General features: G+C 44.9%; 1 protein-coding gene across 1 annotated transcript in view; it reads right to left on the bottom strand.

Moving 5' to 3' along the window:
• Positions 1 to 24,509, bottom strand: part of LOC147031637 (limbic system-associated membrane protein-like) — a 388,857-nt gene that overhangs the window by 50,962 nt on the left and 313,386 nt on the right. The window contains exon 3 of the mRNA XM_085866197.1: positions 20,830 to 21,062. Coding sequence (XP_085722323.1) covers positions 20,830 to 21,062 — 233 coding nt within the window. The remainder of the gene's footprint in view (positions 1 to 20,829; positions 21,063 to 24,509) is intronic.

The following is a 24,509-nucleotide window of genomic DNA, read 5'->3' as shown; positions in this document are numbered from 1 at the left end:
TCGAGCCACAATGGAAGAGTGACACAACAGGGGGTAAAACAATGATTCTGTAACTTGGACTGGACAGCATCAGTGCACATTTTCTAAAAAACCTGCTCTGCTGCTCTGGCACATCATATATTTGCTTTCTTCATCCTATCATTCAACCTAGGTCATCTTCAATCAGCTTGGAAGTCAGTAAACATCAATGCATTACATAAACAAGGTGCAAAAACCGACCCCCTTAACTACAGACCTATCAGCTTACTTCCAATTACAGCAAGGTCATGCAATTCCTCATCGCAGTTTATATGAAATCATTCCTTTTTTCCAACGACCTCATCTAAGATCATAAAGTCGGATTCAGACCAGGTCACTCTGTCCTGGACATGCTGCTTCTGCTATCCCAACAAAGGATGTCAGCCCTCAATGTCAGAAATGAGATCATGATCGTCTCTCTTTGAGATATCTTGAGCTTCCAATGCAGTCGCCTCTCCAAACACTCTGCATATGGCATCTAAGGCCAACTCCATACATGGCTTCCCGACTTCCTCTATTCTCAGAGCAAACGTGTGGCTCTCAATGGCATCCTTTCATCTCCTCCCCCCCCTGTCAAGGCTGGAGTGCCCTCAGGCAGTGTTCTGGCCCTAGTTCTATTCCTGATCTTCATCAACGATATCTCTAATTTGGTTTAAACCTTCTTTATCTCTTTGCTGATGGCTTCACCCTCAACCTAACATCCCTCATCCTTCAGCTAGGCAGGCAGCATCACATTACATCTCTACAGACCTTGATAGAATCACAGCTTGTCAAACACTTGAGATACATCTTTCAATCCTGACAAATCTCACACTCTCACTCTGTCTCCCCAAAAGGACCATCTGAACCCTCCCATATACTTTCTTAACACTCCTCTTGAAGAAGTCCAGTCACTGAAACGTTTAGGTCTCACTATAAGCCACTATCTTTTTTGGGCAAAGCACACATCTGAGTTTGTCTCCAAAGTCAGTAGCCGACTGGGCATCCTACATGGTGCAAATTCCTTCCTTGTCACACCTGAACGCATATCCACTGCCAAGGCCTTCATCCACAGCCTGAGGGAGTACTGCTCTCCCCCTTTTGGCTGGCGCCCCTGCCTCCCACCTTGCTCAGCTTGACACCATGAAAAAGAAGACCTTCAAGATCATTAGAATCTCCCATGATTAAGCAGAGTCCCTAGTTTTATCACTTTCACATTGTAGACAGGTCGGTGGTCTCTATGTTGTACTAACTCCTTTCTGGGCTTGCACCCTCTGCTCTTTCCCTGCTCTGCCAACCCCCAGGTTTCTGCAGGGCATACAAGGTCTGCCAAAAACCCCCTTCTGGTGAAACTCCCACATTCCAGAAATCACTGCTCAGGTCTACTCATTCGTTCCTCTCCCCCTCCGAAAGGTTTTGTGAGGTAGGGTTAATAGGGGGAAGAAAGGCTTGGAAGTAGGGGTGGAGGTGACAAGAGATTGCAGTGCACTGCTGGAATGAAGCCATGGAGGGAAAAGTGGGGCTGAACAGCCTTATGAAGGCCATTTCACCAACGAAACAAAATTGAATAAAAGAGTTTAACCAGGTCTGAAGCAAGCCTGAATTTGAGGAGTTTATCAAGGAAGGGGCTATTGGTAGAAGGTATGTATTCTGGAGTTGGGGGAGGGTTGAAGGACTGACAGAGTGCAGAGAGCCTGACTGGATGGAGAGGCAGTAGGAAGCAAAGAGGCTACCAACATATCTGCATTGTCTGAAAGCAACATGATTTGTACTTCAGCCTCATTGCAAGAGCTACCAATAATGTTGAGAGCTTTAGATTCCACAGATTCCAGGGGAATCAGATGCGATACTGGGGGGCAAGCCCATAGAGGAGAGTAGTACTCCATTGAGATCGAGACAAAGCTCTTTTTTGCTGCAAGTTGTTTTGATTTTTCAAGGAATTACTTGGAATGGCAGAGAATGTCCGGCCTGTGGCTGGCTTCGGTGGGTGAGCATTGCAATATGGTCAACCAGGGAGAGTGCATGGTTGATGGTGAGGCCTTGAATTTCTGCGATACATTAAGCTTAAGGCATCTATCTAATATAATTGAAAATCATGATGTTTGTTTGTCATCAACTGCAACGTATACCAACCAAGGTGGTGGCAAAGCATATTTCAAGCCAGCTGTGGAGATGACTTGCCATAGTACAAGTGCTTTACTGACCCTCACCAAAGGGAGGGGGTATTACTCCTGTAGGGAGCAAGTGTTTCATATGAGCACCATCCTGTGATTCCCTGCCTCTTGTACAGAAGCGCATCAGGTCCATCCATCAGGTTATATTCCAACACAGGATATGCTTTATTCAGCCAATAATTTCCAAACAAAATCCACTAGAAGTGTGGGTAAACTTATTAACCCTCTGAACCCAAGCGGCCATTTTGCTGGCAGCTATTCAAACCTCCACATACCTGAGCAGCCATTTTACCATTCAAACCTCCATATACCCAAGCGCCCATTTTACCAACCTCTATTTAAACCTCTATATACCCGAGCGGCCGGATTTTTCTCCAGGGAGCCCAGGGTGAGGGAGCCGAAAGTCCAAGGGGCTCAGGGTTCAAAGGGTTAATATAAATAAAATAGCATGGCAAGGCATATTGAATTTAGCTTTGGGCTCAAATGCTATATCCTGGAACACATGAATAAGATACACAACAATTAAAAGATGTAGAGAGTGGTTGTGAAAATCATATAGCTTTCCTGTGTAGATGTACTATTGTGTTATGCAATCTGTGCCAGTCAATAATCTGGGATCGATCGCTTTGGGCTGGCCCCTGAGAGTGGTGCAGTGTGTTGATTGCTGTCAAGTAAACCCTTTTATTCTCCGTGAATGAGCCTCAAGTGACATCAGGCAGTCACCTGGAGATAGTACATCCTGCTAAGTCCGAGCGAGCAAGCCGAGACAACCATTAAGACATCACCAGGCAAAAATATGTTCAGCATATGCAGCTGGTTATGGAGTACTCAAAGCAGGCTGAGCGAGGAGCAGGACGCTGATGTACAAATTAGCCACTGAACTTATTATACATATTCTTTGCAGAATAACCCTGACAACATTCAGCTTTCTTTCTGTTTTAACCATTTCAAGACCATTTGGCTTCTTTCAAAGCAACGATCACAGTGACATGTGCTGAAATTGAACAAACAGTTGCAGGATATGTTTCAATGAAGCAACGGTCTTAATTTCACAGAAGAGCAGAATACCGGTACCAAAAAAAAATCTTTAAGGTTGTCTTTCTCCTCATGAGCATGACCATGCTAATGCAGTCATTGAACCAAGGAGTCATTACCAATACAAGCAGTTTTACACAAAGAAAAATTATACTACTTGGCCATAGCTGTCGATCAACAAGATACCACGCAAAACTCTGTCAATGTAACACCTTAAAGAAAGCTGTCTGTGGCATTTCCTGGGCATGGAATGAAGTCTGCAAGGAAGCCATGCCAAACTTGATGGAAGATGTGATGCTCATTCAACCGATATAACCATTCAATACCTGTAAATTGTTCAGCATTGGCAGCAATGGATATGTTCAGGAAAGTTCCACTTTGGTGTCTCAAGAGGTTTGGAAAGTTCTCTACAATCAGCAATCATCTCACTGGCTTTGTTGTGAGCCACCAAAACCTTTATCTTCTGCTTTTGCTTCACCTGAAAACTTATTTTTGAAGTCAAGTATGAACCAAAGAACAAAACAAAGTAGGAAACAAACGACGTACACACGCGGCACAAGGCCAGCCAAATGTACTGGTGGAAAGAAATTTGGGTGAAAATGTTAAACAGGGAAGCCCAGAACAACAACAGGCACAGTGGGAAGTGAGTGGAACATGGCATTGCTGAGCAGAGCCAAAATAAACTGAACAAACGCCGAATGGACGGAGCAGAATATGATTCAGTCGAATGGTCGCAGCTCAATATTCAACCAATAATAGTCACATTATCAAATTCTCCTTCATGGGATTGGGAAGTAAATGTGCTGTTTCTTGTCAAAATGTATTGAGCAGAACTGGTCTGTAAAATATATTGGTCGGGTTATCGAGATCATCATTGTCAGGTGTTCATCTTGATGAGACAGCGCTGTATTTTGGTTTCCGCTGAATAATTTCAACTTCCGTGTCACATTTTTTTTCACCTGCGGACTTCATTCACCTGTTTAAAGTTCTCTGGTTGATAAGATTGCAGTGTGTCTTCCACACTAGGTTCTTTACAATGCCAGCAAAGGCACAAGTACAATTCAGTCACTTTGGAGAGTCGGATCAGGTAACGCAGTGTTATGTCTTACATTGCTCTATTCTATACTGGAAAAGTATCCGTGTGTGCATCGGTGTGTCCGTGCGAGTTGCAGATCTCTCTATACCTTGAGACCCTCTGACACCCTGAGGACCCCTTACAAGCAAGCTTTGTTCATCACCTTCACCTGCAATGTCCAATGGGAGGATATTGTGAGCGAACTTGAACCACACCATACAGCCGCAGATCGTCCTGACATCACAGCCAGAGTATTCAAGATGAAACAGCAACAGCTGTTATCTGACATCAAGGCTGGTGTACGTGGTGACTTGAAGGCCTATGTCTACACCATTGAGTTCCAGAAGTAAAGCCTGCCTCATTGCCACTTCTTGTCCATTCTTCATGGTGAACGACACATGTGCCAGGATGTGGACAGGGTCATCAGTGTTGAAGTACCTCATCCCACCAACCAATATACTCAGGACCTGTTGGACCGTGTGAAGAACTTCATGGTGCATGGACCATGTGATGCTGTCAACCCAAACTGTCCATGCATGATTAACGTCCACTGCTAAAAGGACTTTACAAAATAATTCACTGTTTCAGCAAAGCTTGGAGATGACTCCTATCCAACTTATCATTGCAGGTCTCCTGACAATGTTGGGCACACTACAGCAATGACATTTTCCAGAAAGACAACCCTCATTGACAATAGAAGCATTGTACCATACAATCCATGGCTGCTCCAGAAGTACCATGCCAATATCAGCATAGAACACTGTGCTTCGATCAAAGCCGTCAAGTACCTGTATAAGTATATCTACAAAGGTTCTGACCAGGTCACCATCACCTCTGAAGCTGATATGGACCACGTGAGAGTAGGCATGGAGGATCGCAATGATGAGATCAGACGGTACGAGCAGTGGCACTTCATTGAAGCATCTGAGGCAACATGGAGGATCTTAACATTCCCCACACAGGACCGCTCGCCAGCTGTTGATCCGCTTCCTGTTAACCTCCCAAATGAGCAGTGGATGATATGCAATCCAGCTAATGCAGAGCAAGCCCTCTAAACAGCAACCCACACAAAGCTGACAGCCTATTTTGCCAAGAATTCTGAAGATCCACAGGCACGCAGCATCCTTTTCTGTGACTTTCCTGAACACTTCACTTGGCAACCAGCAGCAAAGGTTTGGAGATGGTAAGTAAGACCTCCAACGAACAAGCCTCAGATGATAGTCAGTGTTCTCTGTATATTTGAGCCAAGGAGAAACGTTCTACCTTTACCTCCTGCAACACCACGAAACGGGTGTCACAAGCTTTCAGGATCGTCGAGTGATTGATGGAAAAGTTTGACAGACATCCAAACAATTCTGCCAGCTTCTCAATCTTCTTGAAGATAGCAATGAATGGTTCAAGGGTCTTGCTGAGTGTGCAAATGCACAAAGACCAGTAAGCATGAGAGGTCTGTTCATTACTATCCTCTTGCTCTGTGAGCACACAGAACCACTACACCTGCACCAACAGCACCTTGACGATCTCATGCAGGATTTTCACTGCCGCTGTAAATAACAGGGTCTCTAAAATGAAGCTCTTCAATCTGTAAGCGAGAATGATTCGCTCTGTGATCTTGATGACCGACTTCAGCAGCAGAACCGCAAGACAGTTGACTTTAGCCTTCCACTACCAAATCCACACCAAAACAGTCATCTTGACCTTTTTGCCGAGGAGATAGAGCCAGATGCTTGTCGTACCTTCCGTGAACGTGTTCAACAGTTGAATGCTGATCAGGCTGCCACTTTTGATGTCATCAGATGTAAAATAGACAGGAAAGATGGAGGAAATATTTTCCTTGATTCTCCTCATGACACAGGCCAAACTTTCTTGCTGAACATGATCCTTGCCTATGTTAGGCAGAAGAATGGCATTGCACTTTCCACAGCTTCCTCTGACATCACTGCAACACTTCTCAAGCTGGGACAAACCTTACATTCATGCTTCAAACTGCCCATTCCACCCTGTCAAAACTCAACGTGCAACGTCTCTCCACGTGATACGAATGGACGTCTCCTGGACGCTTCAAACATACCGGTGTGGGACGAAGCACCCATGAGTCACTGGTATTTACATAAGGCCCTGGACCGCTCACTACAGGACATTATGAAGAACAACACACTGCTTGTGGGAAAAAAATATTCATTCTTGCCAGTGACTTCCACCAAATTCTTCCAGTCGTTCACCGAGGACGCAGGCCTGATATCATAGATGCGTGCAGGAGAAAATCCCCACGATGGCAGCACTGCACTGAGCTGAAACTGTGCACCAACATGCACGTACTGAACATGAGTTCAGCGCATGAGCGCCTTGAAAATTACTCCAGTTGGTTGCTACAGCTCAGAGAGGGAAACTTGCCTAAAGTCTGCGGTACACACTATGATGATGCCAATGAGTTGCCACTAAATCTGTGTGCATTGTCAGAAGAGGAAGACATCAACAATGTATATGCTGGTTTGGAAGACAAAGACCAACACACAAACCCATGCTGGCTAGGAAAATGCGCTGTGCTCACATCCCAAAAATCCTGAAGTCGACCCAATGAACGAAAGCATTATGCGGCGTCTCCCAGGCGATATGTGTGTCATCAAAAGTGCTGACGCCATTGCTGAGACAAACCAGGTGACCCTCTATCCACCAGAATTCTTCAACAGGATAAATCTGTCTGGACAATCACCACACCAGATGACATTGAAAGTGCATGTGCCAAGTATGCTCCTGCGGAACGTAGATCCACGCAATGGCACCAGGTACATCCTGACTTCTGTCACAGGCAGTCTTCTCCAGGTACACATACCGGCTGGAAAATGTGCAGGGTCACTGGTGATGATTCCCCGCATCTTGCTGTCACCATCAGATACAGATCTGCCCTTTACATTGTGCCATCACTACCGTAGAGAAAATAGAAATGTATATAATAGAATGGTCTGTGTGCGAGTAGTCAGCCAATCTCGATGTAGTAAGCAGGGACACATTAGCTAAAGGATCATCTTGTTTGAATGTGCACCATAAAGGAGGTGGTGCGTGATAATAATTAGGGGTTATTGTTAAGGAAATTGTGCGTATAACCTCTATGTAAACATCTATCAGGGTTGCCGGGAGACGGTGGAAGAGCAAAAGGGGCGGAGCTATGGATCGCCTTGGAGGGGCAGTACATTGCCTGGGAAAAGGAGGGAGGAGCAAATAAAAGAGTGGTTCATCTGAGGAGAAGGAGAGTCTGAGGAGAACTGACTGAGAGGGAGAATTGTCTCTGAGGAGAGGAGGTTGTCCTGCGTGTCTGCCTCTGTTTTCATCGCTCTGTGTCTGTTTGTTGTCCTGCCAGTCTCCTCATCATCTTACCGATCGGTCTCATCATTGTATGCTAGTGGCTGCCCCACGCCCATCCTTCCACCCGCTACCACCAGAGGCGCCTTTGTTTCTTTCGATTTATTTTATTCTCATTGGATATAATTATTTATCAATTTGCATTCCCTTCCTCCCAACCCGCTGCTGTCTCCTCCGTTGCAATAACACCATTCATTAGTTATTATTACTAGTGCATGCCCGTACGTGCGTGGCCGTACGTGCAAAAAAAAAATAAAAAATACTTTCAAATGCCAGAAACAACAACCACACAGGCCGTTCCTTCGCTCTCGCGTGCCCATACGTGCGTAGCCGTACGTGCGTGGCCGTACGTGCGTGGCCGTACGTGCGTGGCCGTACGTGCGTGGCCGTACGTGCGTGGCTGTACGTGCATAGCTGTACGTGCAAAAAAAACCCAAAAAATTTCAAACAACCACACAGGCCGTTCCTTCGCTTTCGCGTGCCCATACGTGCGTAGCCGTACATGCGTAGCCGTACATGCGTAGCCGTACGTGCGTGGCCGAACGTGCATGGCCGTACGTGTGTCGCTGTACGTGCAAAAATGCCCCAAAACTTTCAAACAACCACAGGCCGTTCCTTTGCTCTCGCATGCCCGTACGTGCGTGGCCGTACGTGCGCGGCCATACGTGCGCGGCTGTACGTGCGCGGCTGTACGTGCGCGGCCGTACGTGTAAAAAAAACCCAAAAACTTTCAAACAACCACACAGGCTGTTCCTTCGCTCTCGTAAACGACGACTGGATTGGGGCATTGTGTTTATCTAAAAATGCACATAAGAAATCGAGAAATTATTAGAATACACTAAGTCATCACTATCCGGAAGTCTATTGTAACCCGTAATGGGGAAGTCATCATTGTAACCCGTAATGGGGAACGCGCTCTAACTTGGCCATAACTTGGGAACCACTTGTCCGATTAATTTCAAACCTTTTGAAAGGCAAACAAACAGAGATTGCTGGAATTATAGAGAGATAGAAGAGAGATACTGTGGGTGCAAAACGCCAAGCAACGTGTCCTGTCATTGGAAACTAAGGCGCCCTTTCCCCATCGGCCATGCCTACGCAGCAACGTGTCCTGTCATTGGTTTGGTAAATAAATGGCCATAACTTGGGAACCACTTGTCCGATTAATATCAAACCTTGAAAAGGCACATACTCAAGGCCCCAGCAATATACCTGACAAGTTTCAATTAGATCAGACCAGTGGTTGTTGAGAAACAGTGGTCACAGACAGACACACAGACACACACACAGATTGCTGGAATTATAGATAGATTTGCTTGCGGTTCAGGGAATAAACCCGTTGGTTTGATAAAAGCTTAAGGTTCTCGTGTCCCTCCTCATAACCGCACGCACGTAGTCCGCCGTAATTCGGAAGTCTCCAAAGGAGTTAAAACCGTTTGGTGCATCATGGGATTTTAACCTCCCGCTGCAACGAGTTCCACGTCAGTTGATCCGTTGATTCTACAATATCAAGGGAAAAGGAATAAGTGGTGGTGCTATTTTTTTCACATGTCAGAATTGCACGTGTAAGTTTACTTAAAGCCAAAATGTAATTGAATGGCTACAGGTGTGTGTGTGTGTGTGTGTGTGTGTGTGTGTGTGTGTGTGTGTGTATCCCTATCCGATGTCACCCCAACCGTCACAAATCACCATGTGAGGGAGGGGGTGGAGGGAGGTGACATAATCACCCCTACAGATAATGTATTATTCCTTTAGAAAAAAGGGACATATTTTGAACCTCCTATCCTCTCACAGATGGAGCCAATCTCCGCTGATAAGAGATGGTTTTCTAAATGCAATGAGCAATTAAATATAAGGTGGCATTTGGTGGCATGTCCGTCTACAAACCGTGTGATTCTCGGTTTAATCCCAAGAATAGAACTGATTGAACTGAAGCTCCTGTTGGAGGGCAGCGTATAATAAAGCATATAGCCTTCCAGATGGACAATCGTCCCGTCTGTAATAACATTTTGGATATTAACAAAATATCCCAGCAGAACTAGCCTTTGGATTGGCATGCAGGGCAACCACCAGAGCAAAGCCCCACATCATGAGGGGCACAATCTCCTCCTTACGCCAAGTTAGGGTCGGTGGATCTTATGAGCATATACATGTTTGGTCCAAGTCTTTCATGAACTGGCCGGTGAGGTTTGATGTTCGAATGAAGGTGGAAAGAATTTAGATTTTGTTTTGGGTGCCAGAGATAACTTGCCTGGTCTTCACGAAAGACAGCACAAACTAATGCCAGCAGTTGGGACACCCAGTTTGACATCCATTCAAGAGGTGGTGCCCTTTGTGATGCAAAGACCTGCCTGCGAAGCACAAAGCTGACATTTTACAGTCGGGTAGGAAATTACACCCAGATTATATGGCTTAAAGGTAAGTGTGTTACCTGTGTGCCATCCTGGCAGCTCAAATCATGAGGGACACTCAAAAAACAAATCCCAAAATAAAACTAGAATGGCACTCAGTAGAGCACATGGTCGAGCTCGTGCCCTCATTCTGAACAAAAACTCGCATCGTGAACTGAACACGACTATTATGGGCCACCGCCATTATGGCCCATATACCCATATCACCTATGCACCCTATTTTGTCACATTCATTGCCATTAGCCATAGCTTTATTGATTATTGATTGATTTTTAGGATATTTAACAAACACTTTTGTACACATTAAGGCAAAATTGCGTCAATCTTTTTTTTTTGTAGACAATGATGAGGTTCGTATGAGAGCTAACACACAATGCACAACAAGGGGGGGCATGAGCCAAGAGGGACAGCAGTGGGAAGGCCAAATCAGTGGGGAACAGAGACATTAAGAGATCTGTGGAAGGGAGAGGGATGGGGAATGGAGTATGGGGTGTACAAGATGCACATTACAGGGACTTTCAGGAAGGAAAGCAGGGAATTTGAAGGAGGTGAGAGAGTGAGAGGCCCAAAGACTCAGCCTCCTCGTGGGAGATGCCAATGATCCCAAATGCCTTGGTTTCCACAGCATGAAGCCGAGAAAGGTGAGAGGCGGGAGCACCAGCTCAGAGGGGAGAGCAGTGGTCCATCAGGCTGCAGACAAAAGCTTTGTATGTGGTCAGGAGCTCAGGTGGGCCGAGGAAGCACTTACAAGTCGACAGAGGATTACAAGTCGGTGACTGGCTTTGGAAGCCAGGTTGGAAATGTGGCTTTTCCAGGAAAGGTCATGGCAGATAGTGAGACCCAGAAGCTTGAATGAAAGGACTTCTTCCAGAGGATTGTTGAGAAAGTGCATGGGGGTTATTTTTCAAAACGGTCCTTTTGGAGAGACATAGTGCGAGTGTGAGATTTGTCCAGATTGAAAGACATGTTCCCCGTGTTGGACCAGTTTGTGATTTTATCCAGATCTGCAGTGAGCGAAAAAGCTGCTGCTTGCCAGTCTGAAGGATGACAGGTGGTACGGCAGAGGGTGGAGTCATCAGCAAAGAGATAAAGAGGATTTTCCAGAGTCGGAGAGATCACCGATGAAAACCAGAAAAAGAACAGGGCCCAGAACGCTACCTTGAGGAACTCCAGACTGGACAGGAAGAGGGGATGAAAGAACTCCATTTAGGGCCACATGTTGGCTGCACCAGGAGAGGAAGTCTGCGTGCCATGAGAGGAGATGGCCTTTTATAACAAAGGAAGAGAGTTTGGTGAGCAGGGCTGGGTGTCGGACGATGTCAAAAGCCAACGATATGTCCAGGGATATGGCTCTGATTTCATGTCTGGCATTGAGGACCTCCATTCGTTGTTGGGAGAGCAGAAGCAGCATATCCAGGGTGGAGTGACCTGGTCTGAAACCAAATTGATGACCGAAATCAGGTCATTGGAGAAGAGGAAGGATTTGATGTCTGAAGCGATGATGGATTCCATAACCTTGCTGATGATTGGGAGAAGGCTGATTGGTCTGTAGTTGCAGGGATCTGTTTTTGCACCTTTTTTTTGAAGGGCAGAAATGTTTGCTGATTTCCAAGCAGATGGCAGATGACCTTGAGCAAATGAGAGGGTGAATAGAATAGAGAGACGGTGAGCAAGAGCAGAGGAGCAGGTTTTTAGGATACGTGGGCTGATGCCGTCTGGACCGTTTGCAGAATCTGAGTCGATGTTTGACAGCAAACTCTCCGCTTTGTCAGAAGAAAAGGACACAGAGTCCAGGGACAGTTGTGTGTGACTGGGTAAGGTGGGTACAGAGAGCGAAGTGGTTTGGACGCAATATTTTGATGCAAATACCGAGTTTAGGCATTCAGCCTTTTCATGTGTGGTATCAGCAGTGTGGACATTTGAGGTAAGGGTGGGGATGGAGAGGGAACATACACCAGAAACATATTTGATTCGATGCCACCAGGATTTGGAGGAGAGAGGTTTAAGAGTTCAGCCTTGAGATTGGAAAGATGTTGTTTTCTGGCTCTCCTGAGGGTAGATACACACTTGTTGTGGAAGGAACTGAGATTACCCTAAGTTGGGTTTGCTTTCCATGAGGCAAAGGGAAGTTGTTTCAGGACAACTGCCTCACCACAAGCTTCAGTAAACCATTGGCGGGAGGAAGGGTAGGACAACTGAAGATGAGAGAGGATAAATCTGTGCATGAGAGGGAGAGAGAGCAAGTTTCTTTGAAAGAATTCCCAGGACGAGGTGATGTTGGAGAAAGTAGGGATGGGAGACCAGTCTAGAAGTTTGATGGCTGCTTGGACACCCTGCCATTTTGCTTGAGTGAAATACCAGACTCGACGGTGGTGAGGTGGTTCTCTGATAATAGCCAGAGAGATGTCCACTTTGACAAGGACGTGGTCAGAAGAACCGATTGGAGCGAAGGAAGAACAGCAGATATTTTCAGGGAAATTTGTCAAAATCAGATCCAGACGAGATGGAGTACCATTGGTTGAGATCCGGGTAGGGAAGTTGACCGATTGAGTCAGTCCCAATGAGTCGCAGAAGTCTTTTGCTGAAGTGCCATGACAGGTGAGAGAGGTACCCACACCCAGTCAACTGGCGTGATGACAATTGAAGTCACCATATATGAGGAAGAGAGAGTTCGGATAAGAGGACAAAAGTTGATTCATGTTTTCGTAAAGTGAGGTGTAAATGGAGTCATCACTGTTCGGTGGACGGTACAGTACACATATAATCATGAGGTGGGAGTCGAGGGGAAGCCGTAGCCAGAAGTATTCCTGGGGATGTGGGGGAGTGAGGGCAGTGCATGGAGAGTGAGGAATAGAGTCTTTGATGAAGAGAGCAACTTCTCCATCAGGACGAGGCTCAGGCCTGTCATACCAGAGGAGGGAGTAACCAGGAGAGATACTCGGAATCAGATATGTCTTGAGGGAGAACAGTTTGTTTGGTAGATTATGTCTGGTTTGTCAGCAGCAACCTGTATAGAAAGATCTGTCAGGTTTGAGTGAAGGCCTCGGATATTTGAGGTTCACACTGTTCATGAAGAGGGAGGGGATGAGGCTTTGGGTGCAGCGAAGGGAAGGGGGAGGGTAGGACAAGGGAGGTTGGGGGGTGGGGGTGGGGAGAGGTAAGGAGAGTTGTTGAAAGAGTGTGGGAGATTGCAGAAGTGCTATGGGAGGGGGCCGGATGAGGAGGAGAAAAGACTCTGTGGTGCTGGGTTGAGGTACAGTGGAGAGTAATAAGAGAGGGGGAAGAAGGCAGTTGAGGATTGGAGGAGGTGGAGTGATGAGATAGAGGAGAGAGGGCAGTGGAAGGAGGCAGCTTTGTGGATGAGAGGGGAGGGGATAACTTTGAGAGTGTGAGTGAGGGGGGAGAATGGTTGGAGAAGGGTGAGGGAGAAGAGTTGAGGGAAAAGGATGAGAAGGGAGTTTTTGAGAAACGAGAGAGGAAAGCTTGGAGGGGAAAGAGTGTGATGGTTACTTTGAGAGGGAGGGGTGAGGGGGTGAGAGGGGTGAATTGGCACTGAAGTTGGAAAAAAAGGATGATTGAAGGAAAGTGAACATGCATAGCAGACTGGGTGTTTTTTTCAATTTTAGTTCTGAAATGTGACTAAAGACATTTCTTGAGGGATGCAATAAAGGCAAGTTAAGAGAATGGAGAGAAAGAACACTGCAACAGTTGGATTTTTTCGACAAGGTTTGAAGGAAATGTCGAATTGAGAGCAGTCTGTTTAAATAGAAAAAGATTAGTGAATTATGATACAGTAATGAGAACCCCATATGTGAAAGACGAAGACGAAGCATTATAAGAGATTGTTATTATTATTATTATTATTATTATTATTATTATTTTGATAAACATTGCATAAGATGAGGTGAAGGAAAGGTTGAAGAAGAGATCGTGAGGTGAATGGTGAATTTGGATTTGTAAACACAGAGGGTGTTAACAGATCACGTGGTTACGGGAGGTGTTTTGGTAACAAGGACAAATGTGTCCAAGAGCCACGTCATTAAGGTTTTGTCTTCACCAGAAGAAGAAGAAGAAGAAGAAGAAGAAGAAGAAGAAGAAGAAGAAGGAGAACAACAACAATGCGGAGCTCTCTTAGAGCCACATTCGCAATGCGAGACGTGGCTAAAAATGAATTTAGTTATTATTATTTATTTTAAATAAGGATTGCGTAAGATTCGGAAGAGAAAAAGTTGAAGTAAAATCGTGGAGGTGTATGGTGAATTTGGATCGGTAAACACAGAGTGTGGAAACAGATCACGTGGTTACGGGAGGTGTATAGGTAACAAGGACAAATGTGTCCAAGAGCCGCGTCATAAAGGTTTTGTCTTCACCAGAAGAAGAAGAACAACAATGCGGAGCTCTCTTAGAGCCACATTCGCAACGCGAGACGCGGCTAAAAATGAATTTAGTTATTATTATTTATTTTAAATAAGGATTGCGTAAGATTCGGAAGAGGAAACGTTGAAGTAAAATCGTGGAGGTGTATGGTGAATTTGGAACGGTAAACACAGAATGAAGCTGATGGATCAATTAAAAAATAACAGGAAGTAGGTCGAGAGACATGTGGTTACAGGAGGTGTATAGTTAGGAAGGATACAAGGAAAATTATTACTTTTTGATGGATTTCTTGAATATTTGATAAGATTGGAGAATGGGAGGTTGAAGGAAGAAATCGTGAAGGTGATGGTGAGAGTGGGTCAGCTCAAATAGAAGAAAGATGGTGTGCCGGCAGAAGGAGGAAGAAGAAGAGGAAGAAGATTGGTACTCGTGTGTATGGAGCAAGAAAGGGTTGTTGTTGTTTTTTAAAATTATTTTTGAAATTTAAGACAAGAAACAGAGTGTGTTGTTGGGAGGGATAGATGGAGGGCATTGGGAAAAGTGGGAAAAATAGGAATTGATGGTCATAGGGAGAGAATACAAATAAAATGATTGCACACCTTGACAGGAATGACGTGTAGGCCTAAAGGAGCCTGATAAGAAAAGGTCAAAAACTCACAACATAGCACGATTTTTGAAACAAAACCGAACTAGGAACACAGTAAACATGTACGTGAGAATATAAACAGTTAAAACGTGACAAATAATGACCAGAAACTTAACTTTGAGAAAGTCGGCAGAGACCCCTGAGAGATCCAGCCGTCGCTTCAACCCCAGAACCGGAAGTCAATGAAGATAAATATGAAAAAAAATTCAAACTATATTCCCCATGCCGAGTATGAAGTTTCACATAGATCTGTTAAGCAGTTCTGCTGAAGAAGATTTATTTCCTGTTTTTATTTTCAATCCAATATGGCTGCCAAATCACGTGACCAATGATGTCATAAATTCAATTGCTCACTCGCATCGGGTCGTAGATCAGATTCATGAAGTTTCAGATTTTTTGGATAAGGATTTTGATTCAACCAATTATGGTTGGAATACTTCACCGATGACGTCATCGTTATCACCCAATATACCCCATGGGGAGTTGATGACATATGACAAGTTTCAATATTTATCATCGTGTGGTTTTGGAGAAGATGTCGAAATTTTTCCCTTTAATCCAATATAGTTGCCATACCATGTGAGCTATGACATCAGAGTTAGCAATAAAAATCCTCCAGGTGAGGAGTCCCTCCATGTTTAAAGTTTTGCATTGATTAGACAAGCAGTTGCAGAGAAAATAAATGAAAGCAAAAATATATAGACGTGGACACAGACAGGCAGACAGACAGACAGACAGACAGGGGTGTCATAATAGTCTCATAACCCCTTCGGGGTGAGACTAATAGAATGGAAAATGAACTAAAAGAGTAAAATAGTTTGTGAATATTCAGATGTTGCAAATACAATATGTAATGGAGTCAGATACTGTATAAATTGTTGACAAAAAATGGAAACACCAAGAGCATATCACTTAGTAGGGTATTGGGCCACCACATGCATCCAGGACAGCATGGATGCAAAGTGGCATGGAGTCAATGACCGTCGGGAACTGTTCAGCAGAAATGTGGCACCATTCTTCCACAAGGAAGTCTTCCAATTCACATTGGTTTGATGGATGCGGAAACCACCGTCTTCGGTGCCTATTCAGACAGTCCCACAAATGTTTTATGGGATTGAGGTCCAGCGATTGCGAAGGCCATGGGAGATGGGAAACTTCGCCCTTGTGCTCCTCAAACCACCTGGTGACAACATGTGCCTGGTGGACTGGAGCAATATCCTGAAAGACACCCCTCCTCACAGGGAAGAAATGTTGCATCGTGGGATGCAGATGATCACTCAGGACAGTAACGTAGTGCACTGCTTCATTCATGCCTTCTAATGGAATGAGTGGACCCAGGCCATGCCATGAAAACACACCCCACACCATTATGGAACTACCAGAACTTTTTACTGTTGGAATCAGGCACTTTGAGCTGTAGAGCTCTCTTGGCTGTCACCACATGTGTCCATTCATCGAGAACGTTGTGAAGGATGACTCATTAGACCACATCACATTCCTCCACTGCTCAGCAGTCCATTGCCTATGATCCTTACACCACTTGACCCGCAAAAGGGCATTGCCAGGTGTTATGAGCGGTTTGTGCGTAGCAACCTGGTTACGGTATCCCACCCTGTGAAGTTCCCTTCAAACCGTTTTCAATAATAAACGATGCTCACAACTCACGTTGAACCCCCCCCCCCCCCTGCTTGTCCACCATTGCTGTCCTTTTTCACCTCACACGAAGGCCCGTGCATCACACTTGTCAAGTTTGCGCTGACACTCACTGTTGCCCTTCGATGATGATGTCTTTCCTTCTTTTTCTAAGGCTGACATCACCTTTGAGACAGTTTATCATGACACATTAGCTATTTCTGCAGCCTTTGTCACTGAAGCACCTGCCATATGCATACCAACAATGACACCCCCGTTCATAGTTGCTGAGGTGTCCTCTTGCGGCCATGCTGGTTCAAATTAATGGACTTGACCTGCAGCCTGTTTATATATATTAGGGTCACAACAAAAGTCATGGGCACATTTATTGTACAGTAAAACAAATGTAAATGTAAGAAAATTGACATCGTCAAAATAACCGGACACAACACGATGCTTTTCTACAAAATCTCAAGAACAATCCACACATTTCTGCCGGAGCTGCATGAGCTTAAAAATCCTGCTGCGGAAGAAGTTTGTTCCAACACTTTGCAACCAGCTACACAGGGCTATCTGGACTGCCTCGTCATTTTCAAAGTGCTAGTTTCTCATGTGATCTTTTAAGGGCCCAGACAGATCTTAGCCAAATCTGGACTGGATGGGAGGCAGAGGTGGGGGGGGGGAGGGGAGGGGGGTGTGGGAGCACTTCCCAGCCACTCTAAGATTTACTTCAATGTCAGACACGCGGTGTGAGATCCAGCATTGTGATGTTGAAAGATGACAGCTTTTTTTCATCGGGAACTTTTCCTGAAGTGCATGTTTTAGTTTCTTGAGCATCTTCATGTGGTGAGCCATGTTGATGGTTTCTTCTTTGGGCAGAAAATCAACCAATATGCATCCCTCGACATCCCGGTAGACAGTTCCCATAACTTTGCTGGCGAAGGGCACTCTTTTGGCCTTCTTTTTGGAGATGTGGAGTGATGCCATTGCATGCTTTGCTGCTTTGTTTCCAGGTCAAAATGGTGGAACCAACTTTCAACAGGAAGTCAACGTCCTCGACAGCATGTTGTTGAAGCAACTGTGACGATACATCCATGCATGTGTTTTTGTGTTCCTCTGTAAGCAAACGGGAACAAACTTTCCGATATCCCAAAGTCGCCATAATCTCCTGTACAGCATGATGTCCGATGCCAAGCTGCACTGCGATCCGCCTAACCATCACCCTTCAGTCCTCAATGATGAGCGCATCAACTTTCTTCTTGTCGCATTCAGTCACGGTGCTTCTCAGCCGACCACAGCGTGGCTGATCGGTCATGTCCATGTTTCAGTCTTTGAAGTGTTTCATCCACCTTCTGACACTGCTAGAGCCAATGCAGGCATCTCCGTACACTTGACTCAATCGGCTGTAGATATCTGCAGCTGAGATGTTCTCCTTCTTGAGGAATTCAACCACCGCACATTGGCAAAACGATACGTCATTGACAGCCATTTTGTCACAATGGATTGTGGGAACACCAGTGGTGTGCATGCACCAAACCTTTGTTTATATTGGAGTGGATCGATGGATATATGTCGCTCATAACTCGTGTATTACTATATTCAGCACAAACATGTGGCATCCACTGATGCTCATGACTTTTGGTACGGCCTTCACGCACGACGAGAGGACTACCAGGAAGAGATTTGCATGTTGTATGGCTCACGTACCTTGGTGTTTCCATTTCGTCCAAAATATGTTTATCTATATGTACATTTTTTTTTTACATATTTGCTCCTATTTGCAAATATGGTGGAAATTTTGGCTCTCTGCCCCCATCCCATGCGATCCATTGTGTCTTTTCTCTCCCTTCTCCTCACTCCAATTTCCTAATCACTTTTACGTTCTTTCCCACTGTTTTCAGAATTGCATGGGCTACCTATTATTAAATATCTTTGGTGTTTGATAAACAATGTAATATTTTGTACAAGTCATGATTTTAATGATACGTATGCCTCGTCAGTAACTCAAATGTTGAAGACATGCAAGATAATAAACTAGATTATATGAATTTAGGCTCCGTCTATCAAAATTCGCAAGGTGTGGAAATTAGTGGTACTCAATTTTGTTTCAACTCCACTATGAAGACAAATGGTTGGGCCACCTGTGTTGAATTTCATTTGAAGGAACCCCATTCTCGACTTTTTGGATCTCTGTCTGACGTAATACTCACAAACCCCACATACAGTGTCTTTGGATGTAAATTAGTGGTACGAGAACCACTTGCTCCCTTTGGGAACAGCCTGGGGGTATAGCAGGGGAGGTGAGGCAAATATATTTTGGGCTGTGGCTAATAATCCCCCTTGTCTGCAGTAGGGGTCAGTCAACCACTATCACTGTGGCACATATACAGGTGAAAATCGTAAGTCATCTCCTCCCCCCCCCCGCTCCACTTATGGGGGGATTGTGCCCATGACGTGACCTGACCCAGGGTGCCACCAACACATGAAAAATTTGGTGGAGATCAGCCCAGCCCTGTTTTTTTTTATGTCTCCCTCTCCCACACACACACACACACACACACACACACACACACACACACACACACACACACACACACACACACACACACACACACACACACACACACACACACACACACACACACACACACACACACACACACACACACACACACACACGCCAAGGAAGACTTGGCCCAAGTCTTTCACAAAGTGACTAGCCAAGCCTGACGTTCGACGAAGATTATGGCAGGAATTTGCAATTTGTTCCCGGTGCCGGTGAGAGCTTGCCTACTTTGTAAAAAGAACACTGTGGGATCATTAACATCCATCAACTAATGCCAACAGACAGGATGCCAATTTAATATCGATCTGAGTGATGGCGTACACATTGATGAATCACCTTGCCTGTAAAGCACTGGGATGACAGTTAATACCTGAGTCAAGATTCAAACCCAGGCTAGGCAGCTTATGCTTCAGTCACATTTCGCTCGGCGGCCGTAGCGTGTAATAAAATCTACGGCCACCAGCAATTATAGGGCGGCCGCAGTATTTCCACGGTCACAAAATGTAGCAATTACATATGTTTTTATTTTTTGGGGAGCCGCACGGGGTATTTAGAAATTGTGGAGACCGAAAACGTGGGGGTGCCGTGTGGTCTTTGATTTGATGTCGCACGGTGACCTTAGGGCGTCCTTGCGGCGGCCATATAATTTTCAAGGCAGACGCAAGGTGCCCGCAAGGTGACCGCAGGGGGGCCCTAAGGGGAACGTGAAAATACTGCGGCCGCCGTAATTTTTTGGGGGTTGGCAAAATTCATTTTTCATTGATAAGAGCCTACGGAAAACGCATGAATAACGCAAACCCACCGTACGCCCTACGTACGGTCGACGTGGAACACATCTACGTCATGGCTACGGCTTGTCGAATTGCTCCGGCCAACCTAGAAATGAAAAAAGTTATAACTCCGCGCTTTAATTCCAAGGAGACCCCGACGGCCTGTAAAAGATAGCCATACGGCGTAGGGCCACCCTGAGGCCACCTCAGAAACTCTGTGGCCGCCGCACGTTTCTGTCAATTCGGGGGGGGGGGGTATGGCCGCCGTATCCTAGCCGTAGAGCAAATGTGAGTCATGCTTTAGAGGTGAGTCTGTCTACCTCTCGGCCATCCTGCCAGCCCCTGCATTTCCATCACTTCATGGCATCTAAAAAAGAGACTGCTGACTTTTTATCACAGTAGGTGGCAACCCACAACCTAAAGTGATGTCGTGGAAGATGTAATCCCCAATGACTGATATGTTAATGTTGGTGTAGATTCGCACACATTGAGAATTGGACAAAGAAGTACTCATAACAAAATCAAATGTGCAATATTTCAGCACACACTCATATACGATGGACACACACAAATGTGTACACAATGCATCCACAAAGCACATACATGAATAAAAAATGACTTATAAAATATACATATATACTCGTGTAAACTATGATGGTAAAATCTGACACACACACACACACACACACACACACACACACACACACACACACACACACACACACACACACACACACACACACACACACACACACACACACACACACACACACACACACTCCTCACCCTGAACAAGCAGGAAGACGTGTGAGGAAAATGCATGTTTGGCTCCCTGTTGGGAACATGTGTACGGCCCCTCGTCACTTGGTGTGGCTCTATTGATGCGTAGCCCGTACTCCCTCCCGGAGCCTCGGTCCAGTGAGAGCCGTGCGTCGCTTGACCACTTGCTATCACCAGCAAATACAATGACAGAGCGATTGAGCCATGCGATGCGATGTGCTGCACCTTCCAATGTGCACCTGAGGAAAGAGTGATGAAAGGAAAACAACAATCACGATAATATTACATCAAGTAATGATGATCTCATGATGGAAATTATTACATTAATTATTTTACAAGCAAACGTGTAAAGCTTGTTTGACGCAGTGGTCCACAATCCCATCACCAACATGAGCATAGTGGTCAAATGTTCGAACAATTTATATCTGCTTTATTGTGTAATCCATTGTAATGTGACGTTAGCCATCCACGTAATGTACTGTATATCCCATCTTTTTCATGGATGATAGCCTTCTTAATGCTTGGTGTTCGCTTCATGGCTGGAGTTGTAGGATTGGGATCTGAGAGTCCTGAGTTCAAATTCCACTCAGCTGTTGAATTAATACCAGGTGGGGTTGAGTCTTCCTGTCATCCTTCCGAGGTCTGAAAAATGAGTGCCAGTTTGCTGGTATCCTGTGTCGGAGTGGCGACCCGTCCAGGATTGTGCCCAATAGCCAAGGAGACTGCTGAGGCAGCACCAACGCTCTGCACAGAGTATGGTCCCATTGGATGGATGGATGGATGGATGGATAGCCTTCTTGAGACAATATATTGTTTGGAAAGGCAAGCGAAATTAAAACATACCATGGAGTAATTTTATAGGTGAGAGATATATCCAAAGAGTGCACAACAATAATATCCCCAAAGTGCAGGTGACGTCTTCAGGACAGTTGGGCGCAGTCGACCATAGAAGGGACTGACTTTTGACTTCAGAGAGATATTCTCTCAAAGTCCCAGTGGGGTTTCTTGGAGTACACTTGTAGTTAACAACTTGTTCACACCAACAGCACAGAAATATTCGTGCCTGAAGTGGTTTGCCTGCCTGAAGCAGGTGAGACTTTGTGATATTAGACCTGCCATAAAGTCTGGTTGGGCAAGATTCCTACCATGCCCCATATAATCTTCTGGTCCTGGTTTATATTTTCATCCATTATCTGCATAATACATCCAGTGACCTGTAAAAATATTCACCCCCCTCCAAACTTTTCACATTTTGATGCTGCCTGAGATTATTTCATGATGCTTTCAAATCAAACTTAACACATAGTCTTCACAAATTACTCCAAAGTAATAAAGCTAAAACAAAAAAAAAATGCAGATAAAATATGAATAAGTTTGATTAACAGAGAAAATCAGATGATTCTTAGTTGCATAAATATATAAACCCTTTGTCTAATTAATCTTAAACCACTTCAGGCACAAAATATTTGTTTGAAAGGATAAAAAACAAGTGTAATAGGTTTCACCTGTATGTAATCAGTGGTTTAACTCAAAAATTAAACTCCCCTACTTATCTAAGGAGTTTTAATGTGCAACTCACTTGGTCAACCAACAAGGCCAACATGAAGATCAAGGAGCTTTCCAAAGAAGTCAGACGTAAAGTGGTGGAGAAGCACCATTCAGGAGAGGGTTATAAGAAGATTTCAAAGTCTTTGAGTCCAGGAATTCAATCATTAAGAAGTGGAAAATGTATCATACCACCCAGACTTGACCTAGATCATCCAAACTCAGCAACTGGGCAAGCAGGAAACTGATTTGGGACGTCACTGTAAAATTGAACAATGACTGAAATATCTACAAGGCTCTATGCTCAAGATGGGGGTCAATGTCCATCAATCAACAGTATCCCATTCCCTTCACAAAGCTGGCCTCTGTGGACAGGTGGCAAGAAGGAAACCATTACTGAAAAAGAAGCATCGAAAAGCTCAGATGGAGTTTTAAAAAACAGCATCTTAATGATACTGCAGGCATGTGGAGAAACGTTTTGTGGTCAGACGTGACAAAAATTGAACTTTTTGGTCTAAATACAAAGTGTTACATCTGGCGCAAGCCTAACACTGCACATCACCCAGTCAACACCATCCCTCCTGTCAAGCATGGTGATGGCAGCATCATGTTATGGGGCTGCTTTGCATCAGCAGGGACTGGCAAGCCTGTCAGGATAGAAGGGACAATGGACGGTGCAAAGTAGAGGAGAATCCTTGATGAAAACCTGCTCGAGTCAGCCATGAATCTGAAACTGGGTATGAGGACATTTCAGCAGAACAATGATCTGAAGCACAAACATAAATCCACACTGGAGTGGATGAATAAGAAGAAAATAAATGTTCTTGAGTGGCCCCGTCCAAGTCCTGACTTGAACCCACTTGAATATTAATGGTGAGATTTGAAGATTGCAGTCCATCGATGATCCCCATCAAACTTGCAATAACTAGAGCAATTTTCCCATGAAGAACGGGCAAATATTTCACGACCTCACTCTACAAAGAAGGAAGAGATCTCCCCAAAAAGACTTATAGCAGTCATTGCTATAAAAGGTGCTTCCACCAAGTACTGACCTCAGGGGCTAAATACCTTTACAACCAGAGAGTTTTGATTTGTACATGTTTTTTGTCGGTATTCCTGACATGTAACCTCCTTCAACTATAACAGTGATTAGTTTGATCTCTTCAGTTATGAATGAAAACGTTCATTTGGAAAAATTGTTTAACAACATATTAATAATTCATCTAAATGTGGCATTCTTGGGAGAGGGTGAATGCTTTTGCAGGTGACTGGATATGGTATTAGGTTGGGAGTATGCATTTTAAAGACATTTTAAAGGAAGAAAGGCACTTCCAACCAAAATTAAAACGACATCTACTCCACTAATTTGAGCAGTAAGCAAGAGCAGACCCGGTTTCAGGCAACATTTCAACCGCTTCACAGCCAGCTTCCTCAGGCCAATATATATATATATATATATATATATATATATATATATATATATATATATATATATATATATATATATATATATATATATATATATATATATATATATATATATTGTTGCGGTTGAGGAAATTCGCAAACCACCATTCAGGTACCGTAGGTGAGGTATCGCTGTAAGTACATGTGTAGTTAGCCCCAAACCCGTTGTTTAGAGGGAATAAATGTCATTCATTCGGGCTGCGACCCTTTAAGATAGCTGTTTTTCTGTTATATCTTTATTTTGAACCAAGCACGTCTCAACCGCCATCACACAACAACCACCAACCGCAACGCCGCTTCACAAAAACAACAACGCCAACAGCCACGACCTTTACCTTCACAACTCGCGCCCGCAAACATCGCATCACCGCCATTCCAAACGTTGCCATGGCCATGGACCACCACGTTAAACCCTCCACCACCTTCGCCTCTCCTTCTGCGGCCATTCCCGCACCGCTTGTGGGCACCGAGCATCAGGCTGTCCTGGCCTCGTGCGGGACGCGCGCCGAGCCGCGGGTGCAAAGTGCGGCCTTTCCGAGGAGAATTCGGATCAGGAATGATACACGCCCACTTCTGATCCGTCCAATCGGCAAGCGCGGGGCAGTTTGGCCCCGCCTCCAGGCGCGTCGGAGTAGAATCGATATATGCAAATTCGAGGATCAGGGGAAACTCAC

Source organism: Eptatretus burgeri, chromosome 2 (genome assembly GCF_056783735.1).
Source record: "Eptatretus burgeri isolate ZD-2024b chromosome 2, Ebu_testis_v1, whole genome shotgun sequence".
Classification (NCBI taxonomy): domain Eukaryota; kingdom Metazoa; phylum Chordata; class Myxini; order Myxiniformes; family Myxinidae; genus Eptatretus; species Eptatretus burgeri.
Note: the sequence above shows the minus strand (reverse complement) of the source record. Positions and strands in the feature narration are given on the sequence as shown.